Source organism: Lithobates pipiens, unplaced genomic scaffold (genome assembly GCF_037356315.1).
Source record: "Lithobates pipiens isolate NorthernLeopardFrog02 unplaced genomic scaffold, aLitPip1_a1.2 Scaffold_23, whole genome shotgun sequence".
NCBI lineage: Eukaryota > Metazoa > Chordata > Amphibia > Anura > Ranidae > Lithobates > Lithobates pipiens.
Window position 1 is genome coordinate 88,212,120 of NW_027507785.1, and position 26,506 is coordinate 88,238,625.

Below are 26,506 nucleotides of genomic sequence, written 5' to 3' on the forward strand. Positions count from 1 at the left end.
AATCATCTGCAACTGCTGTGGTCTTTTCGTAACAGCTGCAGAAAAGGAGCAGGGATCTGCAATAAGATTAGCGGATATTGAAAGTTGCCCAGATAATCTAGGGCTTGTTCCCTTAACAAATCTGTATTTTGACTTTAACAGCAATCTCTTTAAGGCAAGTGAAGCAGCAACTAGACTTTACCAAATGACTGGTATGTTTTATGCCAAAATATTACATTACAGCATTCAAGCGGAAGGGATACATGGTAAACTGTACAAGGAGATGATCTGTTTACTGAATCTGTAAGATGATCTCTTAAAGCAGAAGTTCATCAAACCGCTAAATCTACTCGCAGCCACATTCTAAAACAAATCCATCTATCTAGCTCTGTAAAGCCACTCCAATCCGGTCACAATCTGATCTGTCAGCGGTGGTTTCAGTATGTAGGGGTGTGCAGGAGAGGCAGCCGACAACAAAAGCCCCATAGTATGTTTATGGGTGACGTCACTTCGCTGGCATTTCCCGACTGTTGTCGGTTCTCTCCTGCACACAGCATCCGCCGCCAGAGACTGGACCGGATTGGCTTCAGAAAAGGTATGTATAGCAATTTATTCTTTACAGGGCTACATAGATTAGTTTTAGAATGTGGCTGCAAATAGGTTTAGAGTTAGTTTGGTTTTGGATAAACAACTACTTTAAGACAAAATTGGCATTATATACCAAAGGGTTGCAAGGAAGGACTGTCTCGTACAAACCTCTGCTGCACTGCATTCTAACTTTTACCTACATAGCAACAGAAAACAAAAAGGACTACTATATGCAACATAGATTGCACAAAGGAAATCTGTGCTTTGTCCATTCAGGGCAAAGGCAACAGGTCTACTTTAATGTACCCTTCCCTGGCAGCACACATTCACCATTGTGGATGAACGGAGAAATAGAAAAGTGCAGGAAGAGTGAGTGTATGTTGCTGGGGAGTGGAGCATTAAAGTATACCTGTTGCATTGTTCCGCATGGGCAAAGTACGTGTGTGTTAAGGCCTTGTACATATGGACTTTAGTATATTAAAGACCAATGTGTACTGCAAGATTTTAAAGCATTTGAAAGGCTTTCAGGAAGCTCTGTCAAAGCAAACTCCAGAAAGTGAATGGTAATGGGACTGCTTTCATTTTAAAGCTGATTTCTTGGCAGTTATAAAAGACACTAATGAATGCAGATTTGTTATTGTTAAAACATATTTAAATGCAGTTTTTAGGACTAATTCACACAAGCTTGGCTCTCTAAAAAGCGATCCACATTAGACTCACTCTTCTGAAAGCATTTCACAGGTGATGAGGTGATGTTGTATTGTCTCATTGTTGTCTGTTTTAACCCCTGAATTAGGCACTAGCACACAGCAACCATTTGCATTACATATTGGATTTTAATTCTATTATTTTTGGTTAGAGTTCTGCTTTAAACAAGCTTCAAGTAGTGCTAAAGCTTACAGTCCTTTTTAAAGCTGAGCTCCACTCAAAAGGGGAAGCTCTGCTTGTTTGTACTCTACCCCCCTCCACTTCCACATTTGGCACCTTTTTGGGGGGGGGGGGGGGGGGAGTGGGTACCTGGTTTTGACAGGTACCCAACTTCCACTTCTGGGTCAGATCGGCGTGGTGATCTAAAAAGGATGTTCGGCCCCCCCCTCCTCCGAACCCCCCCCCCCCGCCCGCGGCAGCCTTCTGGGACACACTGGTCCCAGAAGAGTGTGGGACCATTCCCCATTCGCAGCGCGACACGCGTATGCACAGTAAGAAACCAGTTGTAAAGCCCGAGGGCTTCACTGCTGGTTTCCCCTTATCTAAGATGACAGCGCCTGCACCCGAAGCTGCTTGAAGAATCAGAATCCTCTTTAAGATCTGTGTTAAACCTTCCCAAACTTGAGCTGAAGGGTGCTTTAAAGATTTCAAACATGCTGCTTGAAGCTGGATAAAAGCTTTGCATATGCTTTGCAGAAGCTTGCTGTACAGCTGTGCACACTGCTCTTAAAAAAGTGAAGCCGATATGTACAAGGTGCGAGAGTCCCTCCTTGCGAAACTTTGATAAACGAGTCCAGTGCTGTGAATCAATTAGGCCAGACCAGGCCTATATTTTACACTTCAACCTTTCTTAAAACGTAAGGCCTTCTTTCCACTATACACTTGCTTTTTCCAGAATTTAAATCCTGCTCTAAAATAAAACATCTGAACTGAGAGCAACCCAAGTGTGTGTATGTATGTATATATTATATACACACACATACACATACAAATACACCATATTTGGTGCCTATGCCCAGATGCAGTTCAATTGCCGATTTCAGCTGATCCGTGGGGTGCTGTGGTCATTGGTCACAGACTTTTTCAGCACTCCTTTCTTGAAGCTTTTAATGGAATTAAGTAAGGCTCCACGGTCTGTACCATTCACTGCGGGGGCGACCGACTGTGTTGGCACATCCTTTCTTGGAGGAGGGAGAGGCGCAGGCGGTGGTGGCGGCGGCGGCGCAGGCGGTGGTGCTGGTATTGGAGATGTTGCAATTCCTGTGTAAAAAAAAAACACGAGAGTGCAATATTAGAAATATAACATTGTAAAGAATGCCTACTTTATGGTTTTGATACAGCTGAAATAACATATGTAACCCTTAATTATTATTATGCTATATTTAAATCAGCACAATCAGCACTAAAACCTTAACAAACATCCTCATAATACAGGACAGTAAACTTATGCTTACAACAGTGTTCTACTACATGATCTACTGGATGCTTAACATAAACTTGTATATCGCCCATAAATTACAAATCAACATGTTCACCTAAATAAATGCTAGCCCCACCAGCAGCTTAAAAAGGTATAGAAAACAAATGTACAGCTGATTTGGTGGCTTGCATTGGTTTCCTTTATTTATCACCTGGTGATCCTGCCAGTAATACATTTCCTCACTCCACTGTGTCAGGACAGCGGAAACATGGACTAGACTACAGAAGCATCCCTCTCCTCTTCTCCATAACAGACAGGATGACTTCTGTAGTCCTTAGAGATAAATGAGAACAATATAACTGATAAGAAGTTAATTTGATAAGTTGTCTGCTCATAAGGTTTCTGGTAGGACCAACAGGTTATTTTTTGCACATATTAAACAGATATCACAAAATGCATTTATTGCTATATTTAGTAGACCAAAAAGTACACAGTCAGTGTTCATTGTTAGGATTTACCCTTTAAACTTACCTTTTCTTTGCAGAAGACTCCCCCACCCTCATATGACAAAACTAGGTGCCTGAGCGGCCAATTGGCAAGCACCAGGGCTGTCACACAGGAAGAAGAAGGGGAGTGAGGCACATGCTCTCCCATACCCAGAAGTACCATAAATGCTGTCCCTTCCCTGCAGCCAAACAGAATGGTCAGGGAGCAAAGTGAAGGCTAGTTTGTGCTGCTGGTGTGGCCACCATTATAGAGGACCTTTTATTTTGCCTTAAATAGGCTACACAAGTTCAACAACGGGTAGGCACGCCAAATTATTGGAGCCCAAACATTATGAAACTCTACTATGCAAATACTGATCACCTTCAGTGGTTGATGGCTGTGGCCTACCCCCTTCCATCTCAATGGGCTGCTTGTGTGGTCAATATTTGTATCAATTGCTCTGCATTTATGGCTCCTGCGTGCTCCGCAATCAAAGGAATTGGAGGTTTGGCTAGTCAACATTAGTAGCAGTTTAGTCTGTGAAGCCTGGCCACTGGTTTATTTTAAATCCTCCAAAACAAATGTGAGGATTTAAATCATGCTTTACAGCACTAATATTAGATTTTAAAATATGCCTTCTAAAGAGGTGAGTATTTGTCCACCACACTGAACTGAAGATTACATGTAAACTGGTAACAGTTTCAGAAAATAAAGAACTTCTCTTAAAAAACAAAACAAAAAAAAAAACTACATATGACCATTGTCATACACATGCTGAAGAATAAAAGGAAACCCACAGCATAATTCTCATTATGTTCACATGTTGAGTTACTGATGTATTATTTACATGAAAGTAATTTTCATACTTTGCATACTCTTCTGTATTCGTGCTATTATATGTCATATACAGAGATGAAAATGTTTCCTCCAGTGATTGCATATCAGAAAAGGTAATCAACAACCTTTCTTTGATGCAGGGGCCTCCACACTTTGCCAAATTTGTTTTAGGGGGAAGAATGGTGTCCCATCGCTGTTGTCAGTTGAAGAACTGGCGCGCTATTGTTGAGCTTTAGTCGGCAGAATAGTGTCTCATATCAGTGGGAGAAATAGTGCCCCAAGGGACGGACAAAAGGCAAGCAAAAGGCTACATCCGGCCCATGGGCTGCAGTTTGGAGACAATGTTTTTAATGAATAATAAACCTTTTAAACAGCTTGGGGCCCTCCCTCATCCTATATGTATCACACACTACTCAACGGAGATCATATGATGATTTCCACCACTAGCAATGGTCTACTCTGACTTTGGCGGTTCTGCAATGCTGTGGACATTTCTCCATAGACCCCAATAGAAATGCTATCTTTCTGCAGGCCTGCAAGTAGACAGCTTCTCCATTAGGGCCTATAAAGAAAAGCCACTCGTGTGTAGTACACCATGGCCTTTAAAGAAGGTCACGGCTTGTCTCAGGTGAGCAATGTAGGGAATATATCTAATGGTTGAGGAAGGAAGGAGGGATTTGGTAGTTGGCCCAACGTTGTTTAAGGCCTTGTTCACACTATGGTGCAGACACGTACGTTTTTCTGAATGCGTTCTGCAAGGGCACAAAAAAAACAATGGTTCTCTATGGGCCCTGTGCACACTACGTGTAGATTTCTTTCTACACAGGAATCTGCAACGTGTATGCAGTTTTCTCCACAGGAAAAAAAACAGATGCAACATCAACATTGGTGCCAATAGGGCACATAACTGACGAACATGAAAACTGATATCAAAGTGCATAAAAGCCGAATGAAAAGCGCATGAAAAACAATGTCTCTGTAAGTGAAAGCTGCACAGTTTTCCATCAGTTTCCATGCAGGTATGGTGTGAACAAGCCCTAAAAGTTTTGTTATTCCTCAAGTGTACCTATGGGGTTTCTAAATATAATGTTGCATCCTCTCCCTCCACTGGTTCCATACAATCGTCTTTTTTTTTTTTATAATGTCCTGGTTACGTCAAAAACCCAGACATGTCCAATATAGAAATGGTGATCTGACCTCTAATGGCTGCATTATGACCTTCTCTTCCCACTCTCTGTGTCTACCTATTGGCCACAAAAAGTGATGGGTGGCCTTGCAGGCCATTGTAAAACTATGAGATCTGTGGTCCTCGTTTCTGTGGAGCACCCCAGCATTTTTGGGCTATCCAGATACTACAAAAATAAAACATGTTTGTAGTAGAAAGCGTTAGCATCCTACTACTGGTATATTACATGTTAAAATGCTCACATGTATCCTTTAACAGCTATTAAGACTCAGCTAGCCCAGTCTATGCCATGGTTTACAGTTCGAAAAGCACATAAAGCAGAGCCTGCATTTCTAATAAGCAAATACGGCTGCTCTGTGTACTATAAATTTACAAACCACACACAGGAATTAAGGTTATAACAAAAACATTAGCACGTATTATAGGAGACTTACTTTATGTGGACCTCATTTACAAATGAAGCAATTAAAAAATTAAAAAATATAATTTTTTCCCTCTACACATGGCATTTTCACATTATACTAAAAAACCTTACTTCATAGGAGAGCCAAATAGCCCTCTTTCAGCTGACTCTGGGTCTCGGGAAAGCAAAAGTAGGTGCACACCTGTGACCCACAAGAGAAGTATTCCCAAAAAAGCTTTGGCCATACTTCTCTTAACATGGCATAGATAGGGAAAAGTAGGTAGGATTTTTAAGCATGTAAAAAGATATGGAGTAATTTTGAAATATTTATTATGCTATGTAAATAGAACCATGTAACATAAAGCAGGTGTGTAAATTTGGTTGTAAAAGTGGAAATGCATTTTAGGATGAAAGAGAAATCTGACTGCATATTGCAGTGTAGACGTAATGTCTAGGCACAAACCTGAAGCAGCCTTTATAACTGTGCTGCTATGGTTAAATTCCAGGTCATTCTGATTAGTACAACTTGATCAATAGCTTGATTTCCAAATGTGCACAAACAATACTGGTACAATGTATTTATAAATGAAGCCTGCAACTGCTACTTCCAGACTTCATTCTTATAAGAGTTGCTATTGACATTTCTGACACACAGAATGGGACCCATCTGTCAAACTGACAGCCAAGCCCCGTGTTTTCTTTTTAGGAGTGATCTTAAAGTGTTGGTTCACCTACAGAAAAAAAATGAAGGTGAACGCCGGATGCCATCTCCACCCTTCATTCCCCGCTGTACTTACATCTAGGATGCTGTACAATCAGTGCCTATGAAGCCGGTCCAGCAGTCTGGGTATTTGACATCCCTGCTCTTCTCCCTTCCTCTTTGTGCAGAAATTCCAGGACAGATCAGAGTGATTCTCTGTGATGGCTCTGAATAATCAATTTCTCTGGTTCATCCCAGAAGCACAAGCAGAGAGAAGAGCAGAGATTTCAAATCCTTGGAGTGATGAATTGGCTGTGTGGGCACTGACAGCAAAGCATCCCTGGAGGCAAATACAGCGGAAACCAGGGGGTGGGGGGGGGGCATCCGATGTTAGTTCACCTTTACAGAGAAAAATTAACACTTCATATCAAAGAGCATTGTGTAAGTTTTACTCAAACCAATCAGCAATCATCACACATTTTTTTACACTGCTAAAAGTCAATAAAAAGTGAAAGATGAATGGTTACTTTTATCCACCACACTTTATACATCATTGGTATTCTCTGATCTGCATCAGAATGCAATCGAGTATAAACAGTATAGTGTTCCATCCGGGTCACTGAACAACAAAACCTTTTTTTATTCCACCTTAACATTGATGGATGTTTAACAAAAATAATCACGGTGGAGAGATTTTGGAAGTGGGGAAAATGGTTTACATATAATGAAAAGAGAAGCATATAACTAAAAATGACAAAAGTGATGCAAAGCAAAGGCTTGTCTCGCTGTTAGATCTTTGTCAAAAAACTGTAAATGGTATAAAGGGGTAATGACAAAATGCTCCGCAATGTCCAAAAAGAATAACAGCGAAGGTGACAAAATGAAGCTTTGCTTACTTTACCGATAACTCACATTTAAAATGATGCATGCTCTACAATGAAGAGAGACAGTAAAGGGAGAAAAGAAAGACACTGATCATTATTTGGGTACTGAAGACAATATTCACAACACATAAGGGCATACTGGAATATTTATAAAGCAGTAAATGCCATTTCATCATGCATTCACTGGTGGTGAGTCAATCACTGCCAACGGAAAAAAAAAAAAAAAAAAACATATGAGGAAGATTCATCTGCAGTGAAAGTTGACCATCAGATTCACTGCTTTTTAAATATGCCCCATACAGTTGGCGGGGCTGATTTTTAGTTTGGGATAGAGTGGGGAAGGATGCTTGACAGGTTTTTATTGCTTTCTGTGTTCCTGTTGCATAAATGTCTCCCTCACCTGGATAGGAAGAGACGGGAAATCTCTCAAACCACGACACAGATGACAATAAGCACACTTTTTTTATTTTTAGTAAACATCATGTATCAGGATCATTGTATGTCAGGGTTAGTCAGGGTAACACCAGGACAGGAAGATACAGGAAACTCCTTAACGTGTTCACAGAGAGCAATCTACACCTGTTTGAAACTGTAGATAGGAGGCGCTGGATCCAAGCACTGCGTTGTGTTCCTCTTGAATAAGGAGGGTCTATGACAAAGAGTATATTATCCCTTGCAAGTATCCCTGAATACACAAAAAATGGCCACAAGGGGGGGGCTGCGGGTCAAGTTTATAGAAAAGAAGAATGCAGTGCTACTCAAAGAATAGAGTCCAATATAAAATATTTCTTTAAAGCAGAACTCCGAGCAAATTTTTTTTTCCATGTTTTCATTGCTGATCTCCTACCTTCACCAACTATGTCAGCCATGTTCTTCTGAGCTCTGTAGTTCCTCTGCAGTTGCCTGCTGAACTGTTTGCAAGACCGCTGGCTTCTATCCCTCCAGTAACCTGACACGCCCCCTTGTAGTTCGCTGAAAGCGAGCAGGGACTTGTACTTCCACCTGTCTCGCTGTAGTGGGCGGAGGGGGTCCCACACCCCCGGGTCTGTGCCGCCCATAGAAGTGGCGTCCTCCTCCTCTGCTCTCTCCTCCTCCCTGCCAGCAAAGCCCCCCACCCCCCCGCTGTCTCCAGTGCGGGGAAGAGTTACAGATCATCGGGAAGACAGATCTGTATGTCAGAACATTGCTCGCCGTACAGCCCCACCTTCCTGTACATTAGAACAGTGCGCTCTGCGCTGTCTATCACAATTCCAGTGCAGGCAGGGCAGGGCTGTACGACGAGTGGTGTTCTCACCTGTCAGCCCGAGATCCGCTTTGTCCTGATGATCTGTAACTATCCCTGCTCTGCAATGATGGGCACTGATAAAGCACTGGTGACTCCATACTGATATAAGGCACTGGTGGTCCCTGACATTGTTGAAGTGGACGAGTTCACATTTAAATATACAAGCCTAGTGTACCTGCCACATTCACTCCCATCCCAAAGATTCCTGGGAAATGAAGGCTGATTACAGTTAGAGAGAGAAGAGGATATGATCTAGTCACTGTTCTAAGAGATCCCCCCGCCAGAAACGATGATGCATTTTTTGAATCACAAAGCTGACTTCCTGAAAATCAAACATATCTCTTAAACGGTAAGAAATTTAATAACGTGTGTGTGTGTGTGTGTGTACTTATGGGAGAGAACTACCACATGTAGCAAACTGAAGGAAGTGCATCCAATTCACAAGACCTTTCATCTGTATGGCTATATAATCTCCATTAGAGAACTGAAGAAATGGCTTAAATATGCTTGAAATGTCTTCAACATTACAGAACAGATCCAGTTGAATGTGACTTAAGCCCCATACACACTATCAGATTTTCTGCTGATTTTTGTCTTCGGATTTACCAAAACAATGTAGTGCAAGGGCCTGCCTGATTGCCTACACATTGAAACTCCTAAGGTTTTGACCTGATATTATATGGTTTTGATAAATCTGAAGGAAAAAATCTGCAGAAAATCTGATGTGTAGGTGTATATGGGGCTTTACTACTAGATATATCATGACCCAGATAATTGAGAACCTTTACAGTGGATGTAATGTATGAATTAGAATGTGATGCCTATCTATAGGGGGACACATGGTGGGTTAGAAATGGAGGTGATGCAAACTATAATAGAGCATCATCAAAGTATATATTTTTAAAGCGGTATTAAACCCAGTTAAGGATTTATATTTTTATGTGCCCCCAGGAGGTTTATTACCATGATGTGCTCATGATGTGCTTGTATGTACAGCATACTGGCACATGATGACAGATTTACCTGTTTAAGGAAGCCCTCCAGCGTTGTGCTATCAGCACTCAGCGCTTCTATGTGCACCTGATCTTCCTTTCGGGTTCCCTCAATTCGCTTGCTTGAATGGCCGAGCTGCAATGTCACACCCATGCATGCGCATGGGAGTGACTTCATCATGGCACAGAATGGGTGCCGTAAATGTGCCCTGAGCTGCGTGTGCATGGCTCAAAGCACCCCACTACTGACAGGTTAAGAAAAATTGGATTTTTGTACTCACCATAAAATCCATTTCTCTGAGTTCATCTTCACCTTAATCTTGACCATTGGGTTATATCGCCTCTGCTGGAGTAGGACTAGGCAGAACAAAAAACACCTGGCTATGCCCATGGGCTGTCCTCAGTCAGTATATAAACCCCTCTCTGCTCTAGGTATTCTGTTCAGTTTAGTAGCAAGCAGTAATAGAAGTATCAAACTCCATAGAAGGGTGGGTGCTGTGTCAGTCGATGAACTCAGAGAAATTGATCTCACAGTGAGTACAAAAATCCCTCTCTCTTTAGTTCGACGGACACAGCGCCTCCGTAATCTTAACCATTGGGATGTCTAAAAGCAGTGCCAAAAAGAAAAATGAGGGGTGGGGAAAATAGCCCAAGGCTAACCATAAGAGTCCTAACCAGGACACAGGAGCCTTAACCGGGTCAGAGGAGCCCCCCCAAAAAAAAAAAACACCCCTCAAGAGGGAACCTCCCTCTTCAAACAGCAGCAAAACCTTGTGGCAAAAAGAAGCATCCGCAGATGCCAAAATATCTACTTTATAGAATTTAGTAAAGGTATGCACTGACGACGAAGAGATCTGTTTCCCTTATCTGCAGCCCGAAATCATTTCTTATGGGCTGAGAAGGAAGGACCCCATCTGCGACAAGGCTCCTTCTCTTTTTTTAGACTGTGGCAGGAAAGTACTCTTCCCCTCGTGACACCCTTAATGATGTCATCCAGGGTAGCCCCAAACAGGTGATCACCTTGAAAGGGCAGATCAAGGAGAGCTTTCTTAGAGGCTTGGTCTGCAGACCAGTTCTTAAGCCACAGCAAGCATCTAATAACAACCGTTGAAACGTAAAGTTCGGATAGCAGGGGAGTTGCATTCAAAGATGCATCACATATAAATTGCAGCCCTCGGACCAACTGGTCTGCCAGATCAATATAAGCAGCAGGAACCTGCTCATTACCCAGACCTTTTTGCAAAAGCTTGGCCTCGGCCTCGGTCTCATTGCCGAACCAGTTACAGTAAAAATGCCTCCGCTTTCCTGCCAGCCGGATCCTTAACCACTTTCAGACCGGACCATTTTGCTGGCTTATGACCAGACCACTTTTTGCGATTCGGCACTGCGTCGCTTTAACGGACATTTGCGTGGTTGTGCAACGTGGCTCCCAAACAAAATTGATGTCCTTTTTTTCCCACAAATAGAGCTTTCTTTTGGTGGTATGTGAGCACCCCTGCGGTTTTTATTTTTTGCGCTATAAGTAAAAAAACTTTAAATATCCCCCAAAAATATATATAAAAAAATCTTTTTTTTTTTTCTCAGTTTAGGCCGATACGTATTCTTCTACATATTTTTGGTAAAAAAAAAAAAAAAAAAAAAAAATCGCAATAGGCGATTATTGATTGGTTTGCGCAAAATTTATAGCGTTTACAAAATAGGGTATAGTTTTATGCCATTTTTATTAATAATTTTTTTTTACTAGTAATGGCAGCGATCAGCGATTTTTATTGTGACTGTTACATTATGGCGGACACATTGGACAATTTTGACACATTTTTGGGACCATCGTCATTTATACAGCAATCAGTGCTATACAAATGCAACGATCCCTGTGTAAATGACACTGGCAGTGAAGGAGTTAACCAGGGGCTGGCAGTGTAGGGGTTAAGTGTGTCCTAGGGGCGTGTTAATGAGGGGGGCATGGTTGTGTGTTAGTCCAATCACAGGGAGCAGAGATCAGTGTCACTTGTTGCTAGGCAGAATGGGGAGATGCTGTTTACTTCCACTTCTCCCCGTTCAGCCTCACCGTGAGACGATTGTGGCTATCCCCACGGCGATCGAGTGCGCGGGACCCGCGACCGGACTCACGGGGGTTCCAACCGGCACGTGCGCCTCTGGCGGCGTGCACGCGATGGCAGGGCGGCAATTACTAATGGATGTACCTGTACGCCAATTTTCCTGCACGTGCCATTCTGCCAACGTACATCGGCGTGCGCCGGTTGGGAAGTGGTTAAAGGACGGAGATTCCTCTACTGCGATAATGGTTGCTTTTTTCAACCTGGAGACAGCAGGGTCCACCACTGGTGGGGTAATTCACTTTTTATTAGAAGTGATTCTTCAAGGGGGTGGCGTACTGAGAAATGCTTGGGGATCACAAAAGGTGACTTATGCCACGTACACATGACCGGACTTTCCGGCAGACTAGGTCCGACGTACTTTTGGTGGAGTTCCGACGGCCTTTCAGAACGAACGGACTTGGCCACACACTATCGCACCAAAGTCCAACGGATTTGAACGTAATGACATACGACCGGACTAGAATAAGGAAGTTCGTAGCCAGTAGCCAATAGCTGCCCTAGCATGAGTTTTCATCCGTCGGACTAGCATACAGAGGAACGGATTTCTTGATAGGAACTGGTTCCGGCGGAAAGATTTGAAAAATGTTCTATTTCTAAAGTCCGTCTGATTTTTAGATAGCAAAGGTCCGATGAAGCCCACACACGATCGAATTGTCCGGCGGATTCGTTCCGTCTGACCTTTGCTGACGAAAAGTCTGCTCGTGTGTACACGGCATTAGGTTTACTTATAAGGAATGGGAGCAACTAATCAAAATATGGCAGATAATGAAACACCTTTGGTGTGCTAGGTGACTTATGCGTACCGAAGGACACAGCCACATAAGTGGCCCCACCAGCTGCATCCTCCATTTTTAAAGTCTAAAGTCACAGCAGTAATGAGCGCGTTCACCATCGCTTTTTCACTTGCCGATTCATCCTCATGATCGGAAGGGTCATGGGGCGTGATATTAAGCCCCTCTGAATGGTCTGCGTCCCTGGTGGCATCAGGCAGAGATGAGACAGACTGAGCAGGGGAAGGCGAGGGATGCTTCCTCCTGGGCCTTTGCCCACACGCTACTTCCACCCGGGATACAAATGACTCTAGGATCGCCGTCAGCGCAACCATGGAAAGCTGGGGTTGAGGTGGTCAGTGGTGGAGATGTGACCCCGAGACTCCATAGGGAAAGGGCTCCTGTAGTACAAAAAGATCTTTTGCACCACTAAAGGATCCCCAATGCTCAGGGTACCCATCAGCAGAGAGATATACAGGTTCCCCAAAAAGACTCAACCCAACCAGCCGGAGGAGCAGTGCAATTCGGACCCAGCGACACAATGAATGCCATTTATCATTTTATCATAAATCCCGGGACAGGAAGAGGAAAAGAGAAGAGGAGGAGGAGCCCCGACATCTCCACGAAGTTCCAGAGTCTCTCTAGACTAAGGAGAAATGGTTGCCGTGACATCATCGGCTACACAAACATGGCCATCGACCAGCCAAACCAAAAGGAAATGGCCGCCGTGATGTCATTGGACCTCCCAAACACGACCGCCGGCCGTTTGACATGCTGAAGCATGCTGCCAGGATCCTCTCCAAAAAAGGTACTGTGCTCCACCAGGCAGGGTGAACATTTAAGGGGACACCGCTGTGCTCTCTGCACTAGGACCCCCAAACTGTACACACAGCAGGGCATGCACCTAGGGGTCTCCGCTGAACCCTCTGCACCGGAACCCCCCCCCCCCCCCCCAATAGCGCCAGGGCAGGACACACCACCCAGAAGGGGAATGGCGGGGGAGATCCCCAGGGGTCCCTGCTGCTTGCCCTGGGACTCCCACCAATTTGTGGGGGGAGGGGGAAGCCCAGCTTAACCAAGGGACTTTAGGATGGGAGGAGGGATCCTGCAGGCAGGTCCGACCATCCCTGGAGGGTACCCACGTCCACCCCAAACCGCACAAAGGAGGAAAGGGGGGACCGTATTAAGAGATCCATGGTGCGGGTGACCCTCTAGACAGAACTCCTTGCCACGAAGTGCGGGTTGACGGCCAAGGGACCGCTGCCACTCGGAACAGAGCCCGTTCGTATGCGGCCCTGCAAGATGTTTAACTCACGGCCAAATGCCGTCCGTTGAGGCTATGTTTCGGCCGATCTAGTGCATATCTATAGTCAGCACGTGCTTGCTGGCAGGACTGGGGAGACCACTGGATCTAGTTTATCCAGCCCGTCACCTAGTCCGGCAGTCGATTGTAGATCTTCCTGGAGAAAATGCATGGAAGAAAGAAAAAAAGCTAAATTTTCTAGGACCAAAAGAAAGGAGGTAGGTCCTTACTCCTGACAGAAATAAACTAAAATACCTAAAGCAGGGAGGGGGGTTATATACTGAGGATAGCCCATGGGCATAGCCAGGTGTTTTGTGTACAGTCTAGTTCTACTCTACTGCTGTGTCCGTTGATGAACGAAAGAGAAAAAACATTTCTGCCAGAAGAAACCCTACCTGTCAGTGGTTACATTTTTTTTTTAGTTTAATACTACTTTAATAATGACTTGTAATAATATCAGAATTAAGTTTTTGTAATGACTCTCATTTGCACTTTTAATGTCCCATATATAGTTGATATTTTTTTGCTGTAATTATTTAGAATGTTAGTACATTTTTCATTATACATTATTAAAGTGTGGCATCCCTACAATCACCATACATTTGAAAGTTTACGTTAAGGGGTAGTCACCTCCAGCAATACGGCACCAATGATTTAAGACTGAACATTTTGGTAACAAAGTCACAAATCTAGACCAATAGGCTGGGTTCACATCTAAGCCACATGCGGCTCACAGCAGGACAAGCGGTGCGTTTCCATTCATCCTTTCAGGTCCGATTTCAGCTGCATTCGGACCTAAAACGGACCAAAACACGCACAGGCCTCCTGTGCAATTGACACCAGAGCCGCTGCGGAGATGTGTGAATCTCCTGCTATGCGAATTGGATGTGAAGGAAACCCGCATTCAATTCGCATAGGTGTGAACCCAGCCTTACTCTTGAGTGCATCAATATTAGGGAAGCTGACATGTATAAATATAATACAGCTTTTGATGTTTGGTCATGTAGTCCCTTGTAATTGTGGAAACCATTTGCCACTTTGCTCCAAGGGTCAAACACCTCAACAGAGAGTCATGGCTAACATGTATACTGACCAGACAGAAGGATGGAGCCAAGCCTTATTCCATGACCCAATAGCCTATAGCACATTTAGCATTATATGGATAAGCATGGGTATCCATACATAACAAGAGCAGGGTGCTTCAATACAAATGATCATGGAGTACAGAGTGTATATGAGAGCAGCCGGGAGTGAGCTGAATAAGCAGCAGCTGTGGATGGAAGTTTCAGGGTAGAAGCAGACCAAGATGGCTCAGCTGCACAGACAAATGTGCTAATAGTTTAAAGAGAAAGGGACTTACCTCACTGGGGTTCTGGGAAAACAAACGTACAAATCATCAACAGGTAGGTTCACGCCAAGTATATCATTAAGGAAGAACTCCACTAAGTACTATTTGCCTCTAAGTTCATTATATTATTTGAATATACGGTTTAGAAAAAAACAACAACCTGTTAGGCTTCATTCACATGGGGCGTACTACAATGTACACCTGTGCGAGGGCCGTGTTTACCCAAACAGGGATGGACATATTTTCCATGTATCCCTGTGCTGGCAGTCTCAATGATGTTGATTGAGATGCAGCAGCAGCTGCCCACAGCCGTTGCTCCCAATTTGACATCCAAACTCACATCAGCTACATTTGTGGCTGTGCACCCGCACCAATGTCAAATTGGAAGCAGTGGTTGTGTCCGTGCAGCCGCTGCGTTCCAACTGACAATAATGGGACTGTCTGCACAAGGGTGAAAGAAACATATGTGGCTAAACACAGCCCTTGAACAAGCATATGCTATATCATACCCTGTGTAAACGAGGCCATATGGGTTTCCATTACTTTCTGTTCATGCACACGTGGACAAAAACTGGAGCTGTATGAGGCCACACAGACAACAAATGATTCTGCCTCTCGATAATTTAAGATAGTAGCTAATATGCATATGATGAACCTTCCCAGCACTAGAAATTCAGTCTGATGAGACCAAAAAAGCTCTATCTTAAAAAAAAAATAAAAATAATATTTTGATAAATCTGAGTTCTTCTTTAGGCACACTTTTCAGAACACCCTGGGAACAAAGCACGATAACTGCAGTACGGCACAGTGTAGTATCAAAGGAAATTCAATGCACATATAGGTGCAAATGCACCCTAACACGCAACAAAGGTGCAAAAAAAAAACTGTTCTCCAATAAATCCAAAGTAAATATTCACACTGCAGGTGTGCTGTGCTTTGAAAAATGCTGCTATATGCATCTTCAGTACGGTGCACCAAAAAGGCACCTTCCATTGCAAGTCAATGGGAGCACGTAAACCCTGAAAGGTTTTATTTCCTCTTTATTCCCCTGCAAAGTAAAAGGCATAATGGCCTAGCATGCGTCACATACTTGCCCATTATGTGCAAATTACCTGCAAATGAAGCCCGCGATGTCCCCCCTGCTGATGGCCGCGTCCATCTTCACCCCTCTTCCTTCTGGGGCCACGGACTCTGGGTTTGTGACTGGCCGGAATCATGTGAGGTCGCGCGCGGGAGCCGACGACACGGGCCCTTTCTTCAGTGCACATGTGCCAATGACGTCGGCGCAAGAGTTTATGGTAAACATCTCCTAAACCATGCAGGTATAGGAGATATTTCCAGTACCTACAGGTAAGCCTTATTAAAGCCTTGAAGGTAAAAGTGGTGTGTAAGGGCTTACAACCACTTTAAGGGTCAATTCACAAAGTTTTACTGCATGCGATAAGGGTATAAAGGTTACTCGTGCAATAAGGGTATAAAGTGCAATTCACAAACGCACCAAAGAGTAAAAAGGTTGTGATAATTATCACCAGGCTTTTGCTGGCAGTATCACATGCGGTATTTGTAAAAAAAAATAAAAAAATAAAAAAACATCCTGGGGGTCGGGGGTCGGGGGATCCCAGATCCTGCCCCCCCCCAATGTAAACGAGTATGGGGTACATGGTACCCCTACCCATTTACCAAAAAGGTGTGAAAAAAAAAGGTATTTTTAAATACAGCAGCTTACCTGTAAAATCCATTTCTTTGAAAACATCACGGGACACACAGCAGTTATTAATGACTATCTGGGTTATACGCTACCTCTAGGTGATTGGACACTGGCAACCAATAGCAAAAAGGTACCTCCCATATAACCCCTCCCATACGGGAGTTGCCTCAGTTTTGTAGCAAGCAATGAAGAGTCCCAGGAAAGAGGGGAGGGATCTCTGTGTCCCGTGATGTATTCAAAGAAAGGGATTTTACAGGTAAGCTGTATTTAAAAATCAGTTTTTCTTTATCATACATTACGGGACACAGGGCAGTTATTCATGACTATCTGAGATGTCCTAAAACAATGCACCTGAGGGGAGGGATACACCGCTTAGACAAGTCTCAACTGTCCTTTGGCCCTATAAGGCCGCCTGCAACACGCTATGACCAAAGATTGTCTCTTCTCGAGACCTGACATCCACCTGATAAAATCTGGTGAATGTGTGAACTGAAGACCAAGTGGCTGCCCTGCGGACCTGAGCCAAAGACACCTGTCGATGCACTGCCCACGAAGCACTAACCCCTCTAGTGGAATGTGCTTTCAGGTCTCAGTGGAATCCTATGCCTCAACTCATATGCCTGAATGATAGTTTGGCGAATCCACTTTGAGATAGTTGAAGTCGTAGCTGCCTGTCCTTTCTTAGGACCCTCAGGCAGAATAAAGAGAGACGCCCTTAAGTAGACTTTAATAGCCCTTACTACATCCAGCGAGTGGAGTAACTTTTCTTCCTTAGACCCGGGATTTGGAAAAAAGGCGGGCAGAATGATATCCTGATTCAAATGAAAATTGCAAACTACCTTTGGCAAAAACTCCTGACGAGGACACAAGACTGCCCTATCCTGGTGCAGAATCAAGTAAGGTTCTCTGCATGAAAGGGCGGTTAACTTCGACACTCTTCTGGCCGAAGTTTTGGCCACCAAGAAGACTAATTTCCTGGTCAATATTACTAAAGGAAAGGGGGGCTTAACCGGTGGCCTTAGGTGCGTCACTCCCTTAAAGGTACGCACAAAGGAATGGGCTGCAATCGGTCTTTGGAAAAAAAACAGATAAGGCCGAAATCTGACCTTTAATTGTGCCCAAGGCCAATCTAAAAGGTACACCTGCCTGAAGGAAAGCAAGGATCAATTGTATACGTACGAGGGTTCCAACCTTTCCCTTCGCACCAGGAAATGTATGATTTCCAAACCCTGTAGCAAATGGCCCTGGAAACCGGTTTCCTAGCATTTACCAAAGTGGACAAGGCTGCACCTCTAACCCCACGGTCCATTAACACCCTGGCTTCAATAGCCAGGCCGTCAAATTCAGTGACCGTAAAGCAGGATGGAATATTGGTCCTTGGGACAATAGATCCGGGCGTAACGGAAGGAGCAATGGGTCCCCTACTGCCAATTTCACAATTTCCATGTACCAGGACCTCCTGGGCCAGGCTGGGGCCACCAGGATCACTGGTCTTAGTTCCTCTGGTATCCTGTGCAGCAGATGCGGCAGGATCTGGATTGGAGGAAAGGCATACAGCAGGGAATACTGGTACCAAGGAGTCACCAATGCGTCTGTCCCGACTGCAAGAGGATCGTTGATTCTGGACACAAATCTGTCTAGCTTGGCATTGAACCTGGATGCTAGAAGATCCACATCCGGGATCCCCCAATACTGACAAATCTGGAGAAACACCTCGGGATGAAGGGACCATTCCCCTGGCAACAACTTTTGGTGACTTAAATAGTCTGCCTTACAGTTGTCTACCCCCGGTATGAATACTGCCGACAGAAACGGCACATGCCTCTCTGCTCATCTTAATATGTGATCCACCTCTTTCTGAGTCGCTACGCTCCTGGTGCCCCCTTGGTGGTTGATATAAGCGACCACTGTGGAATTGTCGGTTTGAACCCGGACTGGGAGTCCAGAAATGCTGAGCTAGTCGGACTGCCCGAATCTCCAAGAGATTGATGGGCAAAGCCCTCTCTGCTTGAGACCACTGTACCTGTACCAATGCTTCCCCAGAACTGCTCCCCAGCCCAGACGGCTGGCATCCGTGTTTACAACTTTCCAGGGCACTGGTGGAAAGGATTTTCCTACCTTTAAATTGCTGTTTTTTGACCACCAAGTTAGGCTCCGTAGAGTCTGTAGGGACAGGACCATAGGATGATCCAAAGTTAGAGTGGTTTTGTTCCAGGCCTTTAAAATGTTGCTCTGGAACAACCTGGAGTGGAATTGAGCATAAGGGACTGCGCTGAAAGACGAAACCATTTTGCCCAATAGCCTCATACAAAGGCGAACAGATGTTTTTTCTTCTCTTTTCATCCTCCGGATGAGCTCCACTATGAAGTTGATCCTTACAGGCGGTAGAAACACCTTTTCTTGTATAGTGTCCAAGTTTAGGCCCAAGTACATTAATACTTGAGTGGGGTGAAGGTTTGATTTGTTTATATTCAGAATCCAGCCTAGGTGTTGCAAAATTTGTACAGTCTTGGACCAGGATGTTTTGGACCAGGACGGGACGAGATTGATCCTTCAAAAGAAGATCGTCCAGATATCCTACCACAGCAATTCCCTGGGATCTTAGGATCGCCAATACAGGAGCCAGAATTTTTGTGAATACCCGAGGAGCCGTGGTTAAACCGAACAGCAATGCGACAAATTGAAAATGTCGCCCTTCTACCGAAATGGAGAAACCGTTGATGTGGCATGGAGATGGGCACATGAAGGTATGCATCCTTGATTTCTATGGATGCTAAGTAATCCCCTTTCTTTAAGGATGTTACCACTGAGCGAGTTGATTCCATATGGAAACTTCAGACACTTAGAAACAGATTGAGAGATTTGAGGTCCAAAATGGGCCTTACCTCCCCATTCGGTTTCGGTACGGTGAACAGGTTTGAGTAAAACCCTTTCCCCGTGCAGGACCTCGATGATTACTCCCTACTTTTGCAGATGCTCTAAGGCTAGGAGCAGACATTTCCTTTTCTCTGGTTCCGCCGGAACCCTTGAGCTCAAGAACCGAGTTGGAGGGAACTCCCGAAACTATCTTGTAACCTGATGTTATGATGGAAATGACCCACTTGTCCTGAACCTGTTTTTTCCAAGCATCCAAAAACAGCCGAAGTCTTCCCCCCACCCGTAAGAGTGGGGGCGCCCCTTCACAGGGTAGACTCAGAACTGGGCTTGTTTGACCTTTGAGTCCAGGGTTTTTTCTGACCCTGCGTTTTTTTAAAACCGGACTGCTGAGGCCGTCGATACCGATTGGGAGAAGAAGAACTCGGTCCTGGAGCACGGGGAATCTTATAGGATGATCGCTTATTCTTCCTATTAACAGGGAGCAAAGCCCTTTTTTACACCTGAGATCTTTTGGATATACTTATCCAGATCTTCACCAAACAGGCGTGAAAAGAAAAAGCTGCAAGAAGCTTTTTGCATGGTGTTTTGGCCGATCAGCTTTTTAGCCACAAAACTCTGTGCATATGCACGGACAGAAGTGCACAACGAGACATCTGTTGGATTGCATCTTTTAATGCATCTACTGCAGAGCACAAGGTGCGAGGGAGCTCCGATAATTCCTCGGTAGCTTCTCCTTGACAAGGTAGGTTCCTGACCAATTTTTTAATATGATCTTTTAAGGACTGGCAGATACCAAAAGCCGCTATCGCTGGCTGAACAGCTGAGCCAGCTACTGTAAAGGAGGTATTTAGCAAGGATTCTAGCTTTTTATCGGCCGGATCCTTAAATACCTGGACGTTATCCACGGGGCAGGTCAGATTTTTATTTACTGAAGAAATGGCGGCATCCACCAGAGGTGTACCCCACGTCTTCTTGAATTTCTCCTCCATAGGATACAAGAGAGGAAACCTTTTTGGAGGTAAATATATCCTGTCAGGATGATCCCAATCTGCATAGATCACCTGTTCTAATAACGGATGCACAGGAAATGCCTGGGAACCCTGCTGAGGTCAAAGAGAACCCAAAGTAAAACAGGAGGGTCCAGTTTCCTGGACTGGGGGTAATTTAAACCCAGCTCGAACCATCTCTGTCAGAGAATAGGCAAATAATTTTTGGGAATGGGAGGCTGAAAATGGCTCGTCCGAGCTAGACTTTCCCTTTGAAGAGTCCTCAGCTTCTGCTTCTTCCCGATCCTTTGCGACCAGATCCTCCTCCCACTCTGGGTCTGGGTCCCCTGGCCCTGCCTGGTTATTAGAATCCTGATGCCCATCATGATCAGGTTCTGCAGAGGGAGATCTCTTACGTTTTCTCCCTGCTTGTGTTACCGAGGCAATCATACCCACTATTTTACCTTCAAGGCCAGATAAGGGGAATGCCAAATCATCTTTAGTAACATAAGCCGAGGCAGAGGCACCAGTTGTGGCCACAATGCCTGACAAATGCAATGGCCCAGCCAAACCAGAAGCCGCAGGACCTTCAGGGGAAGCTGGGATAATATCCTCAAGAGTTTGATCTTCTGCTTTTAAAGGAGGTACTCTTAACCCTGTATTGTATTGTAAGTGGTTAAACTTTTTTTTGACTTATACACAAAGTCTATTCCATTGACAAATTGTTACAATGTTTATACTTAAAGGGATTGTAAAGTGATTTTTTTTTTTTTTTTTTTTAAATAACAAACATATTATACTTACCTCCACTGTGCAGCTCGTTTTGCACAGAGTGGCCCCGAACCTGCTCTTCTGGGGTCCCTCGGCGGCTGTCTCGGCTTCCCCCCGCAGGTGCTTCTCACGTTCATGCGAGCTCCCTCGCATGGTGAGAAGCACCTGCGGGCGCGCTCCCGTGATACAGCCGGTGACTATAGCCGCTCGCTGTATCACACGGCCCCGTCCCCTGGCGCTCCGTGTCAGTGGATGTGATTGACAGTAGCGCGAGCCAATGGCTCCATCCATCCACTCCAGCCAATCAGCGGCCAGGCTGAACGGTGGAAAGGACGATGGGGGCGAGCGTGGGATTTTCGAGGGGTGAGGTAAGTAAAACGGGGGGGACTGGGGGCGCCGGCATTTTCAGATGTTTTTTCACCTTAATGCATAGAATGCATTAAGGTGAAAAAACATTTGCCTTTACAACCCCTTTAAATTCAACTGATAAAGAATGTAGTGATTCTTGGCAAACTTCCCAGTTTTAATCTTCCTTTCTTTTGATGGCTGTGGCTTCAGAAGAGCAGAGAGAATTCTTTGCATAGAAAGAATTGTGAAACACTTTAGTGCACACATTAACTTTTTGCACACATTAAAATATGCATTTTTTTGCTAGAAACTACTGTAACCCCCAAAAATGTTTTTTGAAAGCAAAAGACCCTGGAGAGAAAAATACTGGTAGCTGCAATTTTTCTTATGTCACAAAATATTTGCGCAGGTATTTAGCAAACAAATGCTTTAAGGAAAACATACACCAATATGTAGGTTTAGTGGAAGCAAACACAGCATACCCAATTTTTTTTTGGCAAGATATAAAAGACTGGGTTGTGTTGAGTAAATACCAAACATGTCAAAAATACCAAACATGTCAAGTCATAGAATTGTGCACAACTGTGTGTATGGTACCCAAAGATCTCCATAGGCGATGCTTTAAGAGCCTTCACAGGTTATCAGTTTAGAGTTAACTGTGAACCATGGCCCTAGAATTACTCTCACTCCGACACTCACTACCTTCCATGTGCGCTGCAATTGATGTTTACATACATGTGCTCACACTAAGCTTTTTTTTTATGGGGTATGTGCAGGGGTGACAGGGGTGCTTTAAAGAACTAGAGCTCTGATTAGATTATATCAGTTACAGCTTCTCTGTGTTTAACATGCGGTAAGTGCAACCCACCAAAACAGAGCCGAACATGTTTTCTACAGTTAAGCCTAGTACACAGTTCAATAGAAACTGGCTGACATTCCGCCTCTGTCGACAGGGCATGTCCGGAAAAGGTCTGCCAATTGGCACCTAATCAGCACTCTCAGCCGATGGCTGAGTGTGCTGACTGGAGTGTTCTGGCGGAACAAAGGAGCACAGCAGGGGAGATCACTGTACTAACATTGGATTATTAGTACAAGGGCGTCTACCAGAGCTGTCAGTGGTGTGTACCAAGCTTTAGTGTGTATGCAGCCTTATCTAAAAAATGTGCTCCAGTTCAATAAAAAAGCCATTCAGACATAAAAACAAATGCTACACATACACACAAAGTGACTTGTATATAAATTTGTCCGAACAAAAAAAAGTTCTTGCTTTTTTTTAAAACCATCAATTACAGCCTTTCTCCTAACATCAGGAAGAACTGGATTGGTCCCCAAAGCACAATAAGTACTATTCTCCATTCACATACTCTTTTTATAAATAAGGTACAATTATAGTGACTTTGCAATTAATGGGTAAAATAAAAAAAAACTGAATATAAGAAGAGAGGAGAGTATATATTACTGACCTGCTGTAGAAGGTGGTGTAGGAGATGACGGCGATGTGAGAGGAGAACTTGTTCCAGAGCCTAATCATCGACATAGAGAAGTCATTGCACTGAGATTTTTAAATCAACTTTTTTTTACTAAAGCGTATTACTAAGCAAAAACTTTTCCCCCGTGTTTCGGGGGAACAATCATTTATATTGCTGGCTGTATTACAAAAAGTATCGCCTCAAAAAATAATAAGCAGAAATAGAAAAAGGTACCATCATCCCAGAATAGTATATGAGAAGAGAAGGAGGCTCAAAAAACAGGGTTACTCCAGAAGGTACCCTTAGAGCACACAGGACACTAGGGACTATTACGGTACCAGAATATAATATACAAAATTCTTAAAATTTCATAAAATTTATTGAGTGAAGTAAACAAACATAAAAACAGATATACAGTTCAACAAGGACATATTGATAATGAATGATCTGTACATTCATAATAGAGTTTTACAACCATTACTGGAGACTCCACAAAGGGGGTTTACATTGGTGTAGAGTGAACGTGTTGCTCGACCGGTTTCGCGGCTAAAAGCCACTTCCTCAGTGGTAAAAATAGTGGGTTATAGTAATAACATACCCACTGTATTTTTACTATTTTTACCACTAACCACCATATAATGTGGCCCATGGATCACATGGATTCCGGTTTGGCTGGGGGACACTCTTACTTATTGCTAATTTATTTTTCTTGTTATCTGTACTTTGTCCATGGGCCACCTAAAGGTGATGGATTAACGGATATTCCAAATTTATTTATTTACTATTACTTTATTTTGTCCATAGTGGAAACTGTGCTTCCTTGCGTTTTACCCCCCGTATCTACCCCCAGGAGGGTCACCCAGTTCAAGGGTGTTTCAAATTTCGCCATGTCTGTGGCTAAGGGTTGAACGTTCTGGGTGAGTCAATGGGACTGTATGTAAATTAATACTCCAGCTGTTATTAAACTATTTTGTTATACTATGAAACATTATGGTTACATTGTTTTTTTAAACAAACTACTCTATATCTTTGTGTGTTAGATACTGTAGGTGACGACTCCTGAGGAAGTGGCTTTTAGCTGCGAAACCGGTCGAGCAACACGTTCACGCTACACCAATGTAACCCCCCTTTGTGGGGTCTCCAGTAATGGTTGTAAAACTATTATGAATGTACAGATCGATCATTATCAATATGTCCTTGTTGAACTGTATATCTGTTTGTGTTGGTTTACTTCACTCAATAAATTTAATGAAATTTTAAGAATTTTGTATATTATATTCTGGTACCGTAATAGTCCCTAGTGTCCCGTGTTCTCTAAGGGTACCTTCTGGAGTAACCCCATTTTTTGAGCCTCCTTCTCTTCTCATTTTGCTGGCTGTGTCCCCATTTGGAAGATTCGCCCCTCTATTTGTACTGATGACCACTGTGAAAGAGAGGGGAAAATATTTAGAGAGTTGTCCCCAGAACAAGAGGTAAGGGAAACATTCCAATGGGGACAACTATCCAAGGGGTATTTCCCTTCACTTTTAGGAGATTTCCTCTAACATTCTGTTCTGGATATGGGACAGGACGTGAAGGTAAATTTCCCCAATGGTACACAGGCAGCAAAGAATATTTTTGGCCGTGGTTTGACATTTCCTTAGTCGTATATACAAGTGTTCAAACTGTACAATATTATTTGCCATGGTTCTCCAATTCTCCTTCATGGACAGGGATAGGGTCATATTTTTCCTAGCCAGGAATAGTAATTCCCCGATGGCCTGCATACTAGCCGCAGCTGAAGATGGGTCTTCTATATGTCCTAGATGCCATAATAATGGGTTTGGAGTTGCAAAGGTTTAAAAATACAATGGAGGAGATTTACTAAACCAGGTGCACACAGAATGTGGTGCAGCTGTGCATAGTAACCAGCTTCTAATTTCAGCTTGTTCAATTAAACTTTGATAATAAAACATAGAAGCAGATTGGTTACTATGCAGAGCTGCAAACGGGCTTAGTAAATCTCCCCCAATCTCAAGGACATCATGCAGGTATTTTTGAAAGTCAAAGTTTGCTGTACACAACGTGACATTTTTGAGACCCTGGTGAAGGTGGAAGCTTGGCTTTGAAAAGTATCTCATGAGGTGTCACAGTCCTATATAGTCAAAACATGTGGAATAATTTTGTGTGCTGTTTAAAGTGAACCTGAGCCTGATGCAGAGCATTACTGTTAGTGCAATGCTTCTGGCCCATAGACTACTTCCTGTCTCTGCTATTTTATGATTGGAGTTTAATGACAGACTTCTATTGCAGCATCTATTTGTTTACATACAGTGCATCCAGAAAGTATTCACAGCGCTGCACTTTTTTTCACATTTTGTTATGTTACAGCCTTATTCCAGAATGGATTCAATTCTACAAACAATTCCCATATGACAATGTGAAAGAAGTTTGAGATCTTTGCAAATGTATTTAAAAAAAAAAAAAAAAAAAAAATCACATGTACATAAGTATCCACAACCTTTGCTCAATACTTTGTTGAAGCACCTTTGGCACCAATTACAGCCGCAAGTCTTTTTGAGTATGATGCTACAAGCTTTGCACACTTTTTTTGGGCAGTTCCCCCATTCTTCTTTGCGGGACCTCTCAAGCTCCATCAGGTTGGATGGAAAGCGTCGGTGCACAGCCATCTTCAGATCTCTTGAGAGATGTTTAATCGGGTTGAAGTCTGGGCTCTGGCTGGGCCATTCAAGGACATTCACCGAGTTGTCCCATAGCCACTCTTTTGTTATTTTGGCTGTGTGCTTAGGGTTGTTGTCCTGTTGAAAGATGAACCTTCATCCCAGTCTGAGGTCCAGAGCACTCTGGAGTAGGTTTTCATCAAGGATGTCTGTCTCTGTACATTGCTGCATTCTTCCCCTCTATGCTGACTAGTCTCACATTACCTGCCGCTGAAAAACCATCTCCACAGCATGATGCTGCCACCACCATGCTTTTCAGTAGGGAATGTATTGGCAAAGTTGATGAGCGGTGTCTGGTTTCCTCCAGACATGGTGCTTGCCATTCAGGCCAAAGAATTCAATCTTTGTTTCATCAGACCAGAGAATTATGTTTCTCATGGTCTAAGAGTCCTTCAGGTGCCTTTTGGCAAACTCCAGGCAGGCTGTCATGTGCCTTTTACTGAGAGGCTTCCGTTTGGCCATGCTACCATACAGACTTGATTAATGGAGTGCTGCAGAGATGGTTGTTCTTCTGGAAGTTCTCCTCTCCACAGAGAAATATTGGAGCTCTGTCAGAGTGACCATCAGCTGCTTGGTCACCTACCTGACTAAGGCCCTTCTCCCCGATCACTTTGTTTG

At 43.8% G+C, this 26,506-nt stretch overlaps 1 protein-coding gene across 1 annotated transcript in view; it reads right to left on the reverse strand.

The window, feature by feature from the left end:
• Positions 1–1,677: 1,677 nt before the first annotated feature.
• Positions 1,678–26,506, reverse strand: part of PXK (PX domain containing serine/threonine kinase like) — a 152,002-nt gene continuing 127,173 nt past the window's right edge. The window contains exons 17-18 of the mRNA XM_077451985.1: positions 23,163–23,222; positions 1,678–2,535 (exon numbers count right to left, since the gene is read on the reverse strand). Coding sequence (XP_077308111.1) covers positions 2,315–2,535; positions 23,163–23,222 — 281 coding nt within the window. The 3' untranslated portion in view covers positions 1,678–2,314. The remainder of the gene's footprint in view (positions 2,536–23,162; positions 23,223–26,506) is intronic.